We start from the raw sequence: 17,678 nt of genomic DNA, 5'->3' as shown, positions 1-17,678 counted from the left end.
TGCGTGCGTGGCAAAGAGAGCATGGGTCGGCGTTTTGGGCAGTTTTGGTAAATGTTTGGCGCATTGGAAAAGATGGCATCCGGCGACTTGGTTGATGCTGGTTTTCACGTAGCAAGATGAATGTCCGTTTCTCAATCAGCTCGAGGTTTTTTTTTTCCATTGCAAGTAAAACCCTACACTATGGCCCGCAGTTGGCCAAGATTTTGGAGCAGATCTTCCAACACTTCTCATGGACACCACCACTCATTCCAAGGGCAACGACTCGAATGCGACGCCATACGCTTCCTACCAGCTCGACTGATGCTCGCAGCGTCGAAAAGTGTTGGCCATGGCTCAGACGAGTCATGAATCTGGTCCCAGCTGCCAGGCTCACGTTGCCAAATGATGCTTTCAATGAGATGAACTGTGATCTGCCCTAGCTGGACACGAGAGACTCAAGGATTCCCCGACAGCACCTGAAGCAACCATTGTCAACCACTTTCCTCTAGGAAAAGCGTTACTTTCCCATGAAATGGCGTCGACAGACTCGGGCTGTTGAAACTGGCCAACCCAGCTTGTGAGCACATAGCCGCCAGAGGTCTTGCGCCGGTCGCTTGGTTTCGTGGGAGGGCTGGCTTATCGCGACTACTTGGTAGACAGCATGCGGCCTAACCACGTAGCGACGCATGCCTGGTCATTTGCCCGTTTCCCAAAGTTTCCCTGGCCGAGCTTGGCGTGTCCGTCACTGAGCCGCAGAAGAAAGCCACTCAGACTCTTTCGGCTGCAAAGGTGACAGGATGTGACGTCTGACAGACCCTGCACCACACTCAGCCCTCAACCCTTACCTCCACGAGCCATCCCAGGTCGTCGAGCTCCACTGACCAGCGTCCATTCGACTGAGTAGCCGCCGCGACCAGATCCTCGGGACGCTATAGCCTCTTGGAACTGGGCCCACTCAAGCCCCCGTCGGAAACCAGAAAATGACAATGAGGCGGCGGCGTTTGCAGCTTGCTTGGTGATGCCGCCGCTTTGCCGTCGCACGATGGAAATCTGCGGAGTATAACGCATGCTGCAACCGGTTTTTCATCTGAACAAAGAGACATGAGCTAGTTGACCCAAGGACCTGTCGGGCGATTCTTCGTACGGAAAGCAGAGCAACATGCTTTACCAGGCACACGATTTGCTCCATGGCTGGCAGTTGGCGAGGGGGAAAAAAAGAGAGGGCAACGAGACACTGTGAGCACGCGTGTTTCCCGCACGGTGCTGCAGACCACAGTGTGGACAATGCCGAGCACACGGACCTGGAGCAACAAACATCCAGAGTCATAAGCAGCGGCTCACACACTCTCAAGTTCGCATTTTTTACTGTAATGGGCAACGCAGGCCAGCAAATCAACGACTTGCATGCTGTCGCTGGAACCGAGCCGGCAGGCCAACTCACCTGAGCTTTAAGCGCCGAGGCCTGCGACCCCGTCTGCAGCCCCACGCGTTGGCCGCAATCAGGGACCGTCCTCATCCTCCACCACGCACACACCACGCACCACGCACCACCACCACGCACCAGCCCCTTGCTGACTGGTTGGCCGGCGGCAGCCAGAAAGCCCCCTGCGCCAAGACGAGACAAAAGAACAAAGGAGGTGAAAGGGCGTGTCGGCCGCAACTTGCCATGCCAGATGCCAGATGCCAGATGCCAGGTGGGTGAGCGGCAACGCCCGCCGTCCACTTTCGACCGCGACATCTGCATCCAGAACTTCATCCCCACGCGCATGGCATCAATGTCGCCCTGTGCTCAAAAAACGGCAATAGCGGCAGAAAAACACCTTGTCCACCGTCGTCGTCGTGCTTTGGCGGAGCCATCGGTGAGAAGCGAGAGCCTGTTGCAGGGTTGTATCGGCCGAGGAAAAGGCCTGCCACCATCTCGAGCTTCCTCTTGCTGTTTCGACACTTTGGCGGCGCTTGACCGTCGACGGTGAATGTTGATATTGTCTAGCGTGTCGTGAGTTTTTTTTTTTTTTTTGTCTCTGTACATCTGGCTGATTTGCCCTTCGACTGCCTTGCTTCCTCGCCCCTTTTGCCAACTTTCATCACGGGAGCGGCTGCTTCCTTCATCTTGCTGAACCCGCTGTGCGCAGTACCCGAGGAACTGCTGGACTGGTGAGCATCGTGGGCCGCGGATCTCATTCAAATCTGTCGGCCATCAGGCAACCAACGGTAAGTAATGAGGCTTCCAACCCCTCCCTCAACACCGAGCCTCGTCGTATATGCACAACAGCCTCGAGTCTGAAGACGAGGCCCTACACCAGCTTCCCCGAGGTCACTGACAGCGCAACACGTCCAGCCTCGGCCCCAGAAGTCTGAAGCCGCCCCTCTTTCAACGCGGCTATCGCGAGGTTCAGCTGGTCAATATTATTACAACGCGTGTGCGTGTCCCACTTGCCGCGTGCTGTGCGTGTGCGAATTGTTGTTGCACAAGGCCGCCCACACGGGTGCATCTCAGCCTCGCGCGACCAACTCAGGTAGCCAAACGCTTGCAATACAGGGGGGGTGGAGGGTGCTTCGCAAGCAGCTGTGCCGTCGGAGTTGCTCCAGTCCAACCGCCTTGGTGACCTGTGGCCTGGTCCTGTTCAGCAACCCAACAAGAACCACTCACTGAACCGAGCCTCTTTTTACCATAGCCTCCCACTCGACAAAAGCAAAAACCCCAACTCCTCCAACCCGCCATTCTGGGGAGTTCCCCAAGTCCGTTTGCTGCGTTTTGTTTATGCAAGCTTGCTGTCAAGGTAGGCCCGAATCGCGTCCGTTAAGTCTGTGCGGATAGCAGCAACGCCACCCTGGTCGGCCGCAGCCAGAGCCAGGCTTACAGCAATATCATCAAGTTTCATGCAATTGTCCTTGGCCATCTCGTGAGGCTAAGCCGAGGATTTGAGCCGAACTCACGCCTTGTGTTAGCACGGCTTTGTGCCACGTCGAGGGTGCTTTTCATCGAAGTCCCAAGTTTCTCGGCCATTGTTGCATCATTTGGACCTACATCCTACCCCCCCCCCCCCGGCCCGGTCGTTGCCGGTGATTACATGCTCTTACTTTTTTTTTTCCTCCTTTTTTTTATTCCTTTCTGTCTTGTTTCCCACTTGTCACAATGGCTTTGAAGGGCCCTCTGACATATTCGAACGGGAGCCTGCACTTCCGTTTCAGCACGCTGGCAGAAATGTCTGCATCGCCAGACACAGGAGGGCTGCGCTCCCCATTAAGGGTGGTGTATGTTTTGAAAACCTCGCCTCATAGACTGGGAATGCTCATTGATGGACCAGGTCCTCGCCACCGCCTGCAACGGATTCTGCCACTCTTCGGTCTCTTCGGCCCAGCTCAGTCAAGCGTGTCTCATCATATTCCATGCATATCCCAAGCTCAAGTGATATCGTGGGACCTTCGCCTGTTACGTCCAACGGTACGGATATAACCGAAATCGAAGACGACGTGTCGGAGGAGGAGGAACAAGCCCACTGCTTGGACAGTTTACCGCCGTCGGGGGTTTGTTCTCGGCTCTGCCAATGGTTTAAAGGAATGTTTCGAGGTCTGACCAGTGCCTAGCTGCTCATGCTCACCACCACTCTTCCCGAAAATGTCCGCCAAGCAAATAATGAGGAGGCTGTATCTGTAATTCATGCCCCAGAAAGCTTTGCCAGCTGGGTGAGCGTCTTCCTCTCTATTCTCATTTTCTTGTCCTATTCTTCTCTTTCTTCCATCCACTCTTGCTCAAATTGGTTCTCACGTATTAACATCCCCTCGAGACATCTACCGGCTCTACCGCTCAACAAAGTGAACCTAGCGAGCGATCCTTTGCAAACGCAGATGGCATGAGCGTGTCCGATATCGACGAAGCTGTTCTGCAAAAAGTACGCCCTCTCGCTCTTCTTTGCTGGAAATGGTTGTTTATTCTTTTTTCGCAGGCAATGTCGCATCCTTCTCGCCCTCCAATCTCTACAGACGTGAAGCCTGTCAGATACAGCATTGAGAGCGCCACGCCGAGAGCTCAGGATCTCCAAGTCTTGTTGAATGACGGTAGCAGATTGAGATCAAGTAGTGCTAGTAGCCTGGAAAGTAAGCCACAAACAGTCGAAGCCGTTTGTAGGCTGAATGTTAATGCGGCTTCAGAAATCGATGAGCAGGCGGAAGGTGACGACGACGGTGGTGGTTCCGGGATGCCGTTTCTGCAATCAGCCGATGATAATAAAGTTGCCACATTGAGAACAGCTTTGCATGACTGCTGGACTCTTTGTAACACACTGGCTAGTCTCAGCGCCATTCATCGAACCCGAATGTTCAACAGCTCCGGCACGCCAGATGCCCGCGGAAAAGCATGGAAAACTTGCTGGAAGCTTTGTCAACGTCTCCATGCCAACCAGCATGAGGATCCGGCGTCTCCTAGTGTGCGGGATAATCTCGACTTGTGCCGCGACTTTTGCCAAGCTCTTTTCGATATTCGGCAGAAGAAGAATGAAACTGCAGACTCTGTGCTCCGAGTGAGCTTTGAGCTGAGCAATCAGTAAGCCCGGGATCACAAGAAGAGCTGCATTGCAAACTTGTCTGTAGGCTAATGCCGAGCACATAGTCTCTACAGCGCCCAGGACAGCAGAAACCTCCCAGAGCTGTTCAGGGAGAGGACACTGGACTTTTACATAACCCTCTGCCATCGTCTGATGAAGCAACGCAGTGAGCTGGCCGAAGAAACTGACCACCTGCTCGGCGCTTGCTGGACACTGGCCGAAATGCTGTTTAGCCTGCGGCAGAACAGGAGAGGCGGCAAACCGCAGGACGAGGAACTGCTGCTCGGTTCGGCCGTGCAGGCGTGCTGGGACCTGTGCGACATGTTCCGGGACGGTTGGACGCAGATCCGACCCGATCGAAACACGCCACGCCCGAGCCAGATGAGCGTTTTCCTCCCGTCGCAGCCAATCGATCAGTCTGGTAGGGAGAGCAGGCAATCTAACCACTCCTCTCCTCACTCCAAGCGGGACAGCGCAAAGAGCAGCCGCCAGGAAGAACGACCTCCAGTGCCGGAGACGCCCGTGACGGAGTTTGAGGACACGCCCATCTCGCCAGCGAGTCGCTCGCCCCAGGTGCCCAAGACCATGGTGCTGGGGACCACGTCTAGTGGCGGCGGCGGTCGCGGAGGCCGATGGTCGAGCAACGCGTCCAGCATGTCGAGCTACTCGAGGGGCAGCAGCAGGACGTCAAGCACGGCAACTACAGGCGCGGCGAAAGAAGACGCCAACATGTCCCGGTCCAAGGCGCTCATCCTGCGGGCCGCCATGAACGCGGGATTCAACCGCGACACCCTTGCCGACCCCAAGGCCGAGCCTGCCACTTTGCAAAAGTTTGTTCAGGGGCTGCCAGCAGGCTCGTTTGGCTCTCTGCCCAGTCACGCCACGCTGCTCCAGCAGTACGCGAGCTCTGTCCTCGACGACGATCTTGGCATTGTCGCGGGAACCCACCTTCTCCCGGCTCGGGGCAAGCGCGTCACGGCTCCGGATATGGCGCGGAGCGTCGCGGCAGTCAGCAACAGTTCGCCACGGCACGCGTACCTGCGCGACCTGTTCAAGCTTGTCTTTCAGTTCAGCATGGACGAGGCAGACGCGCGGAGAAACGTCAGCATTGTCGTCTAGAACCCTGGCGCTCACCATCGAGGCGCGCACATCACCTCCTTGTCCACAGGCAGGAAGCATTCATGCCCAGGAGCGAGCAATACGGTGGGTTGGGTCCAGGAGTTTGTTTTCACATGGCGTTGCGGGCACCCGCTTAACAATCCAGGCTCCCTTGACTGTTTGGCCTTTTATCCTAGTCGGAGCGCCGGCCGGCGTTCTCCGATATGATTGATGACGCTTGCATTTTTCCCTTTCTTTGTCTTTCCACCGGCGGGATCAGCGTTTTGTCGTACGTGTTTGCGGGGGATGGGATAAAGGACCGTGATTGAGAAATGGAGCAAACGGTAATTACCATGTCACGGCTGTTTGTGTCAAGAAAAGGGTCTGGTATGCTTGTTCGTCAAGCCACGGCGTCTCGAGCGTCTCGAGCGTCTCGTTGAAGGCTACACTAGGCAGCTTGAATCCGTCTAGACTGTTATATAATGCCGTCTACGTGGCTATGCCCTCGACCGGGAACTGTGGGAATCTCGCCCGATAGCTCAAAGTACCTAATACGATGTCAAATGTTGCTCCACCACTGTGCAAAAGCCAAGCCGATGCGTTGCTCGTTGGCCACGACCTTGACTGGGATATCGTGCCCGGTAATCAAGTACCTGAACAACAAACACCCTGCTCCATCATGCAAAGCCAAACCGCATGGATGCGTTGCGTTGCATTGCTGTCTTCTCCGTGGCTGCCCCCCACCCCCACCCCCAACCTTTGTATCACTCTAGAGACATGAGCTTGCATTGCCCATTCGCGTGAGTGCGTGGTTTATATGTACGGCTTGCCGGTCTGCGTGCTTAACCTATCGTCGGGCATTGCAGACAAGCCCAGCAGGAAGGCCTCGTCCAACTGCGCCATGAAAAGGCTTTCGTCGTCGGCGGACGCCGCACCATCGGCTGTGTTTCCGATGGCGGCGAGCGAGCACAGCAGCTTTCTGCAGTCGGTATCGGTATCAGTAGCGGTGATGGTTGTAGACGCAACCACTGCGTCAAACTCTTGTTCGTCGCTGGTATTCGCATCGCTGAGCTCATCTGGCGAGCAGACCGGCAGGTCCTGCAGGCATGTTTCCGATGGGCACGGCGTGCGGCACACATGTATCCCGTTGGCAGTTGTGCTCGGGTATGCTTCGTGGAGACGGGGTCCTTGATATGGGGACTGTAGGGTCGTCGTTATCGGTACGTGGGTTTCCGGCGGGAATCCTGCTCGGGTTCATCGTTGTCGGTCGGGGGTTTCTACTTTTTTTTTCCCAATCAAGAAGCGGGTGACGTACCTTGGATAGGAGTATGGCAGGGCAAGAGGCCCGTGCAGGCCGAGGAGTCGGGGTATCCAGACGGTAGATGGTCAAAAGGAGTGTGATGGTGCGTGTCCCAAGTGGAAAAGTCGCCAGCGCCGTGGGCGAGGAGATGGCTTGTGGTTCGCGCATCAACAGCGTACAGGGCAGAATCCTGGGGAGAGAGCAGGCTCCCGTCCGCGGAGGACCCAAGAGGCGGTAGTAAAGGGTACTCAAGCAAGCTGGCCAGAAGACCGGGGGGATGTTTGTCGCAGCTGGACAGAGAAGAGGGGCTCCGAGACGTCCGTTAGTCTCTGGCTTCTCCGGAGGAGGGATCAACACACCTTCGGCTGGCCAGCTCGTCGACTTGATCCTCGGCGTCCCGGGAGCGCTTCCGACCGGCCAGAGGCTGCGGCGGGGTAGCAGCAGGTCGAGGTGAAGAAGACGGGGTGTTGGTGCGAGGGGGAATAGAAGCCGTCACCCGCAGGTCAGGCTGGGGGACGTGCTGGCCGCGGGACTCAAAGAGGCAAAAGTCTATGCCGAGGATGGAGTCGTCCTGGGGCCACTCGCTGGCCTGGCTGGCTCCAAAGTTTTGCGCGTTGGCAACGGGGGTGCTTGCCAAAAGGGTCAGCAATAAGAACAAATGGCCAGAGCCAGGGTGATGTTGGGGGGGAGAGCCGGCCAAGATGCGTACCCGAAGCGAGGGTCTCTCCCGTACTTGTTCTTGATGTACCGGAGCTGGTTGTCGGTCAGCCTGCGGCCGAAGCGCTTCTCAAACATGTCGACGATCCATCGGAACGACAGCCCGAGAAGAATGGCCTTTAGGATGAAGAGAATCTCAACGTCTTTGTACTGCTGAGAGCCTGCCATAATGATAGGAATGAAAGCTTTCAGGTTCGAGGTGCTGTGGGTTATGACCGAGGAAACGAAGCAACGTTTGCACCAAAAGGGGATGAAGAGGCATGGTGAGGTTGCAAAGGCAAGGCAGGGCTACAAATAAAACACGACCTTGTCCTTTCCCCAACAACTTCAGATCCCCATCCCCCCCCAACCTTTATCAGACGAAGCCAAGTTTGCTGCGTCAGGCAGTCATCAAGGGCTCGTGTAACGCTGCCTGCTTTGGCTCGGGTATGAGGCAAACCATGTCGGAGGAGAAAGAGGAGTAAAGCACAAGTCGGGAGGGAAATCGAGTGGTGCGGCTCCGTATTGGCACACTGATGTAGTCTTGCCATCTTGGGCGAGGGTGGTAGGTTTCGGTTCGGTTTGAGCGGTGATTTTGACCAGGTGGCACGGTTGGGCATCGCCTGATGGGCACGATTTCGTGCTGTGAATTCCCCCCCTTCCCCCTCCCCTCCTCCCCTCCTCTTCCCTCGGATCAGTCCATGTCCTGGGATCAGTCCATGTCCTGGATTCGTGCATCGAATGGTCTGGTAAAGACTTAGAGTGCTTCATGCTTCCACGTTGTCACCCGTGTGTATCCAGTTGCACAGGCAACTTATTCACCGCAGATGCCATGCCGCTATTGTTCTCGATTCGGAGCCGAGGTTGCAACATCGGACACGCTTTCAGCATCCACCAGGCAATCAGGAGAAGCTAAAACCCCCCCCCTTTTCTCTCCCTCGTGGGAAAAAATACCCAGCCAACAACGCACATTCCCCGCTTCGTCGTCTCCGTCCCAGTCATCCTGCCCAGCTAGTTCGTCCTCCTCGTCACAAAAGAGCGGCATCTCGAGACCCAGCATGGCCTGTTTGAAGGAAGCGAGCAGCCCGACAGTCGTGGCATCACGCTGGGGCACCATGACGACGGCTCGTGATTCACTGCCCAACGCGAGGTGGTCACTTATGGCAGATGCCAACAGCGCAGGATGATTGTCGTCGTACATGGGGTCTGCGGCAAGAACAATCTAGGCATCGGGGGGTTAGCCCATCGGTTTTCCCAATCACCGCCACTCACCTTGGCCTACCTCGAACTGATGAGGTTTGCCAAACAGGTCCTCGTCGACTTCATCTTGGCCACCACCCCAGGTCAGCGGTCCCACGCTCAGAGAACCACCTCTCGCCTCAACCGTCTCCCTGTTTCGGTCCGCGTTGCTCCTCAAGTTTCCCACAATGGCGGGCAAATCGCTCAGCGCAACGTGCACCTTCCACAGCGCCGCGGCAGCCACGCCTAGCAGTCCTGTTCCCGACCCCAACTCCACCACGCTGGGGGCCTTGCCGCGCAGCGGCTCGTCGAGCAACTTGGATAGCACAGTAGCTTTCAGCCTGGGAAGATGCCGAGCAAGAACGTACGACGAGCCCCAAGTCTTGAAGCCCAGCGAGTCGCCCGTCAAGGCTGGCTCACGAATCACAAGCTCAAAATGCCCATGGGGCTCGACGCCATCCGGGGCTTCAAAAGGCCATTTCCTCACCATGTCTCCCATGGCTGTCCTGCCACATCGTTCAGAGATGCGTCTGCTGGCCAGCTCCCACAGGGTTTCCTTCTGGTCGTCGTCGTCTATCCACGACAGAGGGCTCTTGATAATGGTGGACACGTAGCGCGTGACCTCAGCCTTGCGCTGCGATGCTGGTGATTCCTGCGCGGCCAGGTCATCGGAGCCATTCCGGCCGTGGCTCCACACCAGAGGTGAGAGTTGAAGGCTTTCGAGCGTGCTGAGGAGGATATTGTAGGCGGGTTTCTGGTACATTTGGGGGAAATCCAGAGGCGACGACATGGATAACGTGCGGGGGCCCGCAGGCGCAAAGGAGCGATCGATAGATTGAGGAGGCACGACTTTAGGTGCTGTGAGCGTGCTTTGTCGCGAGTTGTGCGGCCAAGACGTCGGACTCTTTGCCGCTGAAAATTTTTGTGGCGGCGCTTCTGGTTCCTGGTGGCAGGTTGGTCGCCACACATCGGGACAGAGAAGCTCGCGAATAACTGTCAGATGGCCAGGAAGATCGCATCCCTTTTTTTGATAATCATGCGGCACATGCAGCCAGTGGACGCGCTTTTCACGCTTGGTGAACGACTGGGGAAATACCTTGATGAGGAGCACAGAGAGGATAGAATCGTCACGGACGAGAGAAGTTTCAAATGGCTGCTACGGAGGTACGGAGTACATGGCACCAAATAAGCGCCGGGAGCCACCTCTTGGCGTGCGTGCACACATGGATGTGGCCAATCATTGTTGCCGTCGATCGGCGGTGGCTTGGGTGCGGAGTCTGGCCACCTGCAGTTTCAGGAAATAGACCCACCGTCTCTTTCCGCCGTCAACCATCGAGTTACTCTTGCTCTTGCCCCTGCGGAAGGAATAAGTCAAGGAGCAGTTTCGCGAAAGCCATCATCCAACCTCTGAGCCAAGGGCGAATATTTTTCTCCCGTTGCTGGAAGACACATGGCTGGCCGGGCATGTCTCAAGTTCATGGAGTCAAATGGTCTTGCGCGCAAGAGAGGCAAAGGCAAGGTAGGAGGTAGGTACCTACGTACCTGGGGTAGCTGGGAAAGAGCCGAGGCCATGCCTGCCACGGCAGGGGGCGTGTCTGCAGCTGTCCCAGCATCAATCCCAGACATCAGGCCACCACGGTGGGCCCTTCTTGCCCGTACGGCTGGAGTAGGCGGAGCTTGTCCAAGGCGTCCAAGCCCGCCCCCGCCGCCGCCAATGTCGCCCTCGCGCACAGCAACCACGACGACTTCATGCGAGGGGAGGGCCGTCTTGTCCCTTGTCCCACACATCCCTCTCCACGCGGCTCCTCGACTCGTCACCAAGACCCCGTCGTCTGTTGTGCTCGGCTTTGCGCTTGTGGGTTGCGCTTTTGGACGAGACATGCTCCCCTCATGCATTGACATGCAGGTTGCCAGCAGCCAACCAGCAGGGCCCTTTGCCTTCGGGGCCCCCTCATTCATCTTGCTTAAAATAGAAGCTCCCCAAGGACAGGGCCTCCCTCCAGGCGAGCACGCGTCCTGTAGCGGGCTTTCAATAGACCGAGCAAGCAGAGTGCTGCCGTCGCAGAGGCCAGCCATCCAGCCCTAGTCGACTGCCATGCTCATTTGCGGCTTGTCAAGTTCCCGCCAGCGGCTTGATCTTGCCATCCTTTTCACGGAAGATGCCCCGTTGAGGACTGGAGCGGCGTCTTTCCAGCAAAGAGCTTGCGGCCGACGTCCTTCATCATGGCTTCCTCCCCTGATCCGGCGCGACTTGCTCAGGGCCTCGGCCTCAGTCTACTCAACAACGCCTCGCCGACTCCTTCCGCCGCCCACGCCAACTCGCCCGTTTCTGCCGTGTCCATGCCTTCATCATCCCATACGCAGTCGGCAATACAGCCATACAATCCCCAAGAATGGGTCCCGTCGCCAGCTCAGGTGGTCGACAGGTCGCGCCAGTTCGCGACTGAGGCTGCACAAGGTATGACATGACAATACAACCTCTCCTTGCATCTTGGCTCAAACTCGACCCTCCAAACATCGTTGGTACTCTGCTGAAATTCTCCAACTGGTATATAAAAAGTAGACGCAGCCTCGGCGCCTCCACCTCCCCCATACAGCCCTCCTCGAAATCGTCGGCAACGACCAATGAGCACCGCGTTTGAACATGCCGTTGCATGTGGCCTTGGATCAACGCCCCCGCCTCCTTCCAGGATGCCAATGCCTCTCCTTCACAGACCGTCTCCGGAGCCTCCTGGGAATCCTTCCTTCCCACCGCCACCCGGGACGGGACGACGTGGAAACTCACGGGAGCGGCGATTTGGACTGCCGTCGCTCGGTCGGCGCAAGGAGAATGAGCAGCCTCATCCAACAAGCCCACCTGACGTCCGGGCAGTTCCCTGGCACATGAGAAGAAGCATGGGTTCAACTGTGCCTCACCAAGAGCCCGAACGCTTCCTCACTCCAGCCGCGACCACGGCTCATCTTGTGGTGCCACCGGCTGCCCGCCGGGCTGTCTCGACTGGCGCCATTGGCACCCCCGCATCTCAGCGTTCTCGATCAGCATCGCAGACCAGGTGGGAACCTGGTATGCCGCTCCCTCCCCCACCACCGGGACCTCCGCCATCGAGCTTTCGATCGCAAAGCGTCCAGAGCATTGATCGATCAAGCGTACCCATCGCGTCCCCTCCGACCCGAAGACCGCCGCCGAGTGGGGTGGCTTCCTTGGGACCCGTGCCCCCGACGCCAGCAGACTGGGTCGACACAGATGCAGAACCTGCTCGTGGTCGTTCTCCGGGCTTGGTAATCGACACCACCACCGCAGCCAACGCCACTGGTGTCTCAGACCCATCAGGGTCGTCAAACAGCGCGGGAGGCTTGAACAGAGCTAGGGCGGTACGACATGACAAGACGATTCTCGAAAGACGAGCCGAAAGCAGAAATCGTCAATCGTCATCACACGGCTCAGTTGATGCCATCACTCAGCCGCACCACGGCATCCAGGACATTATTGTTCCCTCGAGCTCCGGTAAGCCGGTTGGCCGACTCTCCGTCAACAAGTCCACTCCACGCAGCGCAAGCAGAAGAGAGGTTGAATTGCTTCGAACCTGCGACTCATGGACCAACGACTCTCGAAACTCGACGCCCCGGGCTCCGGGATCCGCGCGACCAGAGGCAGCGACACCTACATTCTCTCCATATCAGAGCAAGATTTTGCAGACGCCTGCATCCGCTCCTGCCTTGGCTCTGATTTCCTTGCCCACCCCGCCTCCGCGAACGAGGTCTGCATCTGGGTCCAGGCCAAGGGACTCATCCCGGCCCCCGGTGTCATTGTCGACAGCCGTTTCGACGAGCAGGGTGATCCGTGAAACAGCCGAGCAGTTCGCCTCCGCCGCTATTGAAAGGTTCAGAGCGTTCGCAGCAAGGGAGTCCATGGCTACATCCGACGCCGATCGGGTGCGAATGTTTGCCGACTTTGTGGTGAGCGAGTCCCAGATCCGAAGAGAGCGATATTCTTTTGCTATAGGAGCCATGGGCTCCGAAATCTTTGACCTGACTCGCGACCTCTTTCGACCAATGACCGCATCATCATTGGGGCGAGAGTCTGAAATGCCCCCCCGAGACGAATTGGCTCCGGCCTCGATGGATGCCAGCCCATCGCAAAGGGATTATTCCGGGTCAACCACGCGTGGACAAGGGCTTTCCGTGTCGGCACCAGCTTCTGCCAATCTTCCTGCATCGCCTGGCAGCGCTCCTGCAGCAGGAAACGCCAACTGGGCAAACAACTATATGCCCTCTCTTTCCCCCATCCTCAGCATGAGTGTCAGTGACAACTACGAGAACGGGAGCTCTCGAGGCCGCCCCCCGAGCCGATGGTGGGAGACGGATTCTCAAGGTGAAGCGCGCGTGTCGGAAAGGTCAAAGCGGGAATCAAAGTACATGGGTGTGCCAAAGGAGCAGTGGTTCGAGGAAGAACAAGGAATCGGCGGCGCTCACACCGGAGCCAGCGACGGCGGCCCCTCTTCCGAATACCCCCCGGAAAAGACGGGGTGGCATGACCAGAGAGACTGCTCGTCGGGAACCCCGCAACGGCCGGGGCCGTTTGGCTGTACCTCGGGTGGTGGTGCTTCAGGCCCTTCTTCGTCGAGGCACAACAAGCCCGATGCCTTGGACGTCTCTCGCCTGGTGACGATGCCGCCGCCATATCCACGGCATCATCCCGCCGTGAACAACAATCACCCCGAACTGACCACGACAAGAACGTCCGTCAGGAGCTTGAACGATCTGTCAGAGGTAGACAAGGTAAAGGAACGATTCGCGATGGGGAGCTCCAAGCGCCGCGAAGAGTTCTTCAAGGAGGCATCGGAGCGTCGGCAGGCACTTGCAGTCAATTTACAGACGGAAATCAGCTCCGGCAACATCGGATACGCAGACGCCGCTGTCATTGAATCGGATTCCCAAGATGAAGAAAAAGACAAGAGGAAGGAGCTGGAGAAGAAGGAGTACGACGAGTTCCAAAAAGAGGTGGTCTTGCCTCTGAATGACCTCTTGACAAGCCGCATCACGCGGGCCACTGAGCTTTTCGACGGTTTAGCAAGCCATCTCTTTGACAGCGGGCAGATGGATGCAGACATGCCGCAGGAAGAGGGGGACGATCGTCCCGAGTTGCTGGAGAAACTGACTCTGCTCAAGTGGATTTTCGAAACGCGAGAGTCGCTGCACCGAGCCATCTACGACATCCTGAGTGACCGAAACTCGCGCTATCGCGAGGTGGTGATGAGTCCGTACCGCCTGTCGGGCAACCAGGAGAAGCTCCAGGCGGCCGAGATTTTCTTCGCCGAGGATGCAGCGACGCGCGAGTCGGCATTCGCCAACGAGGTTCTGAACCGAGCGCGGGAATTCCGGTCCGCGGTTGAAGGGGCAGTGCAGCGAGGTGTTGCGCTACAGCTTTCGGCGTTTTGGGACATTGCGCCGCCATTGCGCCGTCTGCTGGACAGCATTCCATCCAACCTGCTCGGGTTCAGCATCCAGATTCCGGCCTCCGAGTTTGAGGAGAACCCGGCGTACCACCAACACCCTCTTCAATATCTTTACAGCCTCGTGATGCATGCCGAGAAGAGCACGTATCAGTTCATCGAAGCGCACACGAATCTCTTGTGTCTGCTGCATGAGGTCAAGGAGGCAGTGGTGCACGCCAAAGCCAGCGTGCTGGAAACGCAGTGTCGCGAGCCCGACGGCAGCGCGATCCGTGCCGAGGAGCGGGACCAGAGAGCCCGGGCCATGAGAGAAGGCGAGGGTCGGCGACTGACTGAAGATCTCAAGGAGAAGGTGCGGGTGGTCCAGGACCAGTGGAACAGCGCGCTCGGCGAGGGCATCAAGAATGTCAAGCATCGGACTGGCGAGTGGTTATTGAGGACTGGCGGATGGGATGAGACCTTGGAGGAGGATGCAGCTTTTTCTGGACCATAGCCAAGACTTTGATGCGAGCGAGAGAGTCGTAATGACTCTAAAATGAAGATATTTGTGGCCCCTTTTTTTTTTTTTGGTGAAACCCGCCCCCCCCCCCCCCCGACTCGGACATGGCCCTTACAAATAGTCATTTTCGCCTTTGCTAGACAGGCCACCAGGGCTCAGCTCAGCGGCATACACTCAGTTATTGCGTCGGCGTATTCATACTGGGCAAGATGGGTGGAACCAATATATTCCTCTCGAGTCGCAGGTATTACTATGCCGCCATGGACGCCGCATCGCAAAGCCTATCCCCAGTTATCCCCGGTCAAGGTAGCCAGCTTGCAATGGGCGACGAAGCCAACTGCCAAGGTGTTTTGACGGCAAGTCACCCAGGGCAGCCAGTGCGTCTGGTGGCGAGTCCCGAGCTTTTGCGTGGATCCATCTTCAAGTGGAAAAATCTGCTTCGATTTGTAGGTTCCGGCAAGTAGTTTTCTTGGACAATGCTTGACTGGGCCATGGAGAATATACTTCCTAGCCGTGAGCCGCGTCAGCTGCGTCACATCCCTTCCGTATCCGCAACGGAGAAGCCCCAGCTTCTCAACTCCTGCACACTTGCTTCGCATCCCGCGGCCTCTCCTTCGCTCGACATGACTGTTTTTTTTTTCTTCCCTTCTCATTTTTTCCCCCGCGTCTTGGAGACAGGGCGGTGGAAAATGGCTCTTTACTTGGCCGCCCTTCCGCGGCCGTAAAGATTCGGCAGGTCCATCCCGACGCGTCTGGCGGTCAGTCTGACGCGCTCCTCCTCGTCCATGTCCATGCCGGGGTTGTAGCGCTCAATCAGGGAGACGTAGAGTCTCTGGGCGCGCAGGTAGGCAATGAGCTGGTCGGCCTGGGCGGGCGCCGCGGGCGACGGATCGGTCAGGGACGCGCGCAGGCGGGTGTGTAAGCTGGATCGGCGGGAGGACAGTATGGGTCGGGGGGGGAGTTCGCGAAGGAGGGAGCGGTAGATGGAGCGGAGGCGGGCGGGAGACGGCGTGGACATGGGGCCGGTGTTGATGAGGAGGCGGGTGATGTTGAGAAGCTGGAGGTATTGAGAGGCTGGGCGTATTTAGAAGCTGCTGCATGTAAAACAAGCTGGATGGGAGAGCAAAAGTCTCGATGGGGACGGACAAATAGAGAGTGAGAGAGGCGCGTGGTGATTGGCCGGTGCGAGCACGTGCCTCAGGTCTGGCTCTGTAGCTTGGCAATTCCGAAGAGGGAAGGAGGAAGTCGTCGCTGCTTTCCAACCTCGTGTCTGCTGTAGATGTCTGTTTGACCCTTTTTTTTTTCTTTTTTTTGTCTTTTTTTTGCTTCCCCCCCCCCCCCTCGTCTTTCAAGAGACACCACGCTGGAGAGAATATGTCGTGATGTAAACCCATCCCGCATAACCACACAATAACCCCGCGCGCCCTTGTGTCCCATCCCATCTGCAGCAACCATCCCATCCTCAATCTCACGCTGGCCCTTCTCCCGCAAGCCGCTCTCGCCATTTCTCCGACTCGGGCGCTCCCTCGTCTCGGCCACCTCGCCTCCGCCATGGCGGCGTCCCCCTCGTACTCGCGCGAGCTGCTCGTCGCCCAGCTCGCCGTCCAGCGAGCCACCCTCCTCACCAAGCGCGTGTTCCGCGAAAAGGCAAAGGGGACGGTTGACAAGAACGACAAGTCCCCCGTCACCATTGGCGACTTTGGCGCGCAGGCCCTCATCATCGCCGCCCTCCAGCACAACTTCCCCCAGGACGCCATCGTGGCCGAGGAGGAGGCCGCCCAGCTCAGGCGCGACGCGCACCTCTGCGAAACCATCTGGGCCCTCGTCGGGGACACGCGGCTGGACGACGAGGCGGCGGAGCGCACCCTCGGCGGGCCCGTCGCCGACGTCGACTCGATGCTGCGGCTCATCGACCTGGGCAACAGCCCCGGCGGCCCCGCGGGTCGCGTCTGGACCATTGACCCCATCGACGGCACAAAGGGCTTCCTGCGCGGCGGCCAGTACGCCGTCTGCCTGGGCCTGATGGTCGACGGGCACGTCCGCGTCGGGGTTCTCGGCTGCCCCAACCTGCCGCTGGACGATGCCGCCCGCCTCGCCGGCGACGTGGGGTCCAACCAGACCGACCGGGGCAGGGGCGTGCTCTTCTCGGCCGTCGAGCACGAGGGCGCCGACAGCCGGCCCCTGACCGCCGCCGCCCTGTCGCCGGACAGCAGGCGCATCGGCATGCGGCCCGTCGCCGACCTGGCCGAGGCTACCTTTTGCGAGTCGGTCGAGGCGGGCCACTCGGCCCATGACGAGCAGGCCCTCATCGCCGAGAAGCTGGGCATCACGCGCCCCAGCGTCCGCATGGACAGCCAGGCCAAGTACGCGTCCATCGCTCGCGGCGCCGGCGACATCTATCTCCGGCTGCCTGCGAGCGCCACGTACCAGGAGAAGATCTGGGACCACGCAGCGGGGGACCTGATTGTGAGGGAGTCGGGCGGTCAGGTCACGGATGTTTACGGCAAGAGGCTAGACTTTGCCCGCGGCAGGACGCTTGCGAACAACAAGGGTGTCGTGGCGGCGCCCGTGGGGGTTCACGACGAGGTTCTGAGGGTTGTCCAGGAGGTGCTGAAGATTGATGAAAGAGGCCACCCATGAAAAAAAAAAAAAAAAAAAAAAAAAAAGGGGGGGGGGTCGTAATGTCTCCATGCCTCGGGTTCTTCTTCCTCCATCCCTGAGTAGCACCAGCAAGAAAATGCAAAAATGCAGCCAGAGTTGTTGATATATGGTACACGCACATCACTCGTCCATCTCTATACATGCCGGAATTTCTCTCGAGCACCCGCCCAGTCGCCCACGACTCCGCCCACGCAGATTCTTCTCCACGA

The 17,678-nt window shown here is 58.0% G+C and overlaps 6 protein-coding genes across 6 annotated transcripts; 3 read left to right on the top strand and 3 right to left on the bottom strand.

Annotated features, from left to right (window-relative positions):
- Nucleotides 1–1,952: 1,952 nt before the first annotated feature.
- Nucleotides 1,953–5,642, top strand: UV8b_05687 (uncharacterized protein; the record flags this gene model as incomplete). Its single annotated transcript, XM_043143184.1, has 11 exons — nucleotides 1,953–1,975; nucleotides 2,112–2,190; nucleotides 2,318–2,399; nucleotides 2,519–2,718; nucleotides 3,128–3,234; nucleotides 3,288–3,507; nucleotides 3,568–3,666; nucleotides 3,768–3,872; nucleotides 3,927–4,077; nucleotides 4,132–4,522; nucleotides 4,589–5,642. The coding sequence occupies 11 exons, from the start codon at nucleotides 1,953–1,955 to the stop codon at nucleotides 5,640–5,642; spliced, it is 2,511 nt and encodes an 836-aa protein (XP_042999117.1).
- Nucleotides 5,643–6,434: 792 nt separating this feature from the next.
- UV8b_05686 (uncharacterized protein) lies at nucleotides 6,435–7,806 on the bottom strand (the record flags this gene model as incomplete). The annotated part of the gene is made up of 4 exons (XM_043143183.1): nucleotides 6,435–6,865; nucleotides 6,937–7,229; nucleotides 7,281–7,550; nucleotides 7,631–7,806. The coding sequence occupies 4 exons, from the start codon at nucleotides 7,804–7,806 to the stop codon at nucleotides 6,435–6,437; spliced, it is 1,170 nt and encodes a 389-aa protein (XP_042999116.1).
- A 649-nt stretch (nucleotides 7,807–8,455) lies between these two features.
- Nucleotides 8,456–9,646, bottom strand: UV8b_05685 (uncharacterized protein; the record flags this gene model as incomplete). Its single annotated transcript, XM_043143182.1, has 2 exons — nucleotides 8,456–8,839; nucleotides 8,900–9,646. The coding sequence occupies 2 exons, from the start codon at nucleotides 9,644–9,646 to the stop codon at nucleotides 8,456–8,458; spliced, it is 1,131 nt and encodes a 376-aa protein (XP_042999115.1).
- Nucleotides 9,647–11,079: 1,433 nt separating this feature from the next.
- UV8b_05684 (uncharacterized protein) lies at nucleotides 11,080–14,802 on the top strand (the record flags this gene model as incomplete). The annotated part of the gene is made up of 2 exons (XM_043143181.1): nucleotides 11,080–11,314; nucleotides 11,417–14,802. The coding sequence occupies 2 exons, from the start codon at nucleotides 11,080–11,082 to the stop codon at nucleotides 14,800–14,802; spliced, it is 3,621 nt and encodes a 1,206-aa protein (XP_042999114.1).
- Nucleotides 14,803–15,505: 703 nt separating this feature from the next.
- Nucleotides 15,506–15,826, bottom strand: UV8b_05683 (uncharacterized protein; the record flags this gene model as incomplete). Its single annotated transcript, XM_043143180.1, has 1 exon — nucleotides 15,506–15,826. The coding sequence occupies one exon, from the start codon at nucleotides 15,824–15,826 to the stop codon at nucleotides 15,506–15,508; it is 321 nt and encodes a 106-aa protein (XP_042999113.1).
- A 533-nt stretch (nucleotides 15,827–16,359) lies between these two features.
- On the top strand, nucleotides 16,360–17,448 carry UV8b_05682 (uncharacterized protein; the record flags this gene model as incomplete). The annotated part of the gene is made up of 1 exon (XM_043143179.1): nucleotides 16,360–17,448. The coding sequence occupies one exon, from the start codon at nucleotides 16,360–16,362 to the stop codon at nucleotides 17,446–17,448; it is 1,089 nt and encodes a 362-aa protein (XP_042999112.1).
- Nucleotides 17,449–17,678: the final 230 nt, after the last annotated feature.

Source organism: Ustilaginoidea virens, chromosome 4 (assembly GCF_000687475.1).
Source record: "Ustilaginoidea virens chromosome 4, complete sequence".
Classification (NCBI taxonomy): Eukaryota; Fungi; Ascomycota; class Sordariomycetes; order Hypocreales; family Clavicipitaceae; genus Ustilaginoidea; species Ustilaginoidea virens.
Note: the sequence above shows the minus strand (reverse complement) of the source record. Positions and strands in the feature narration are given on the sequence as shown.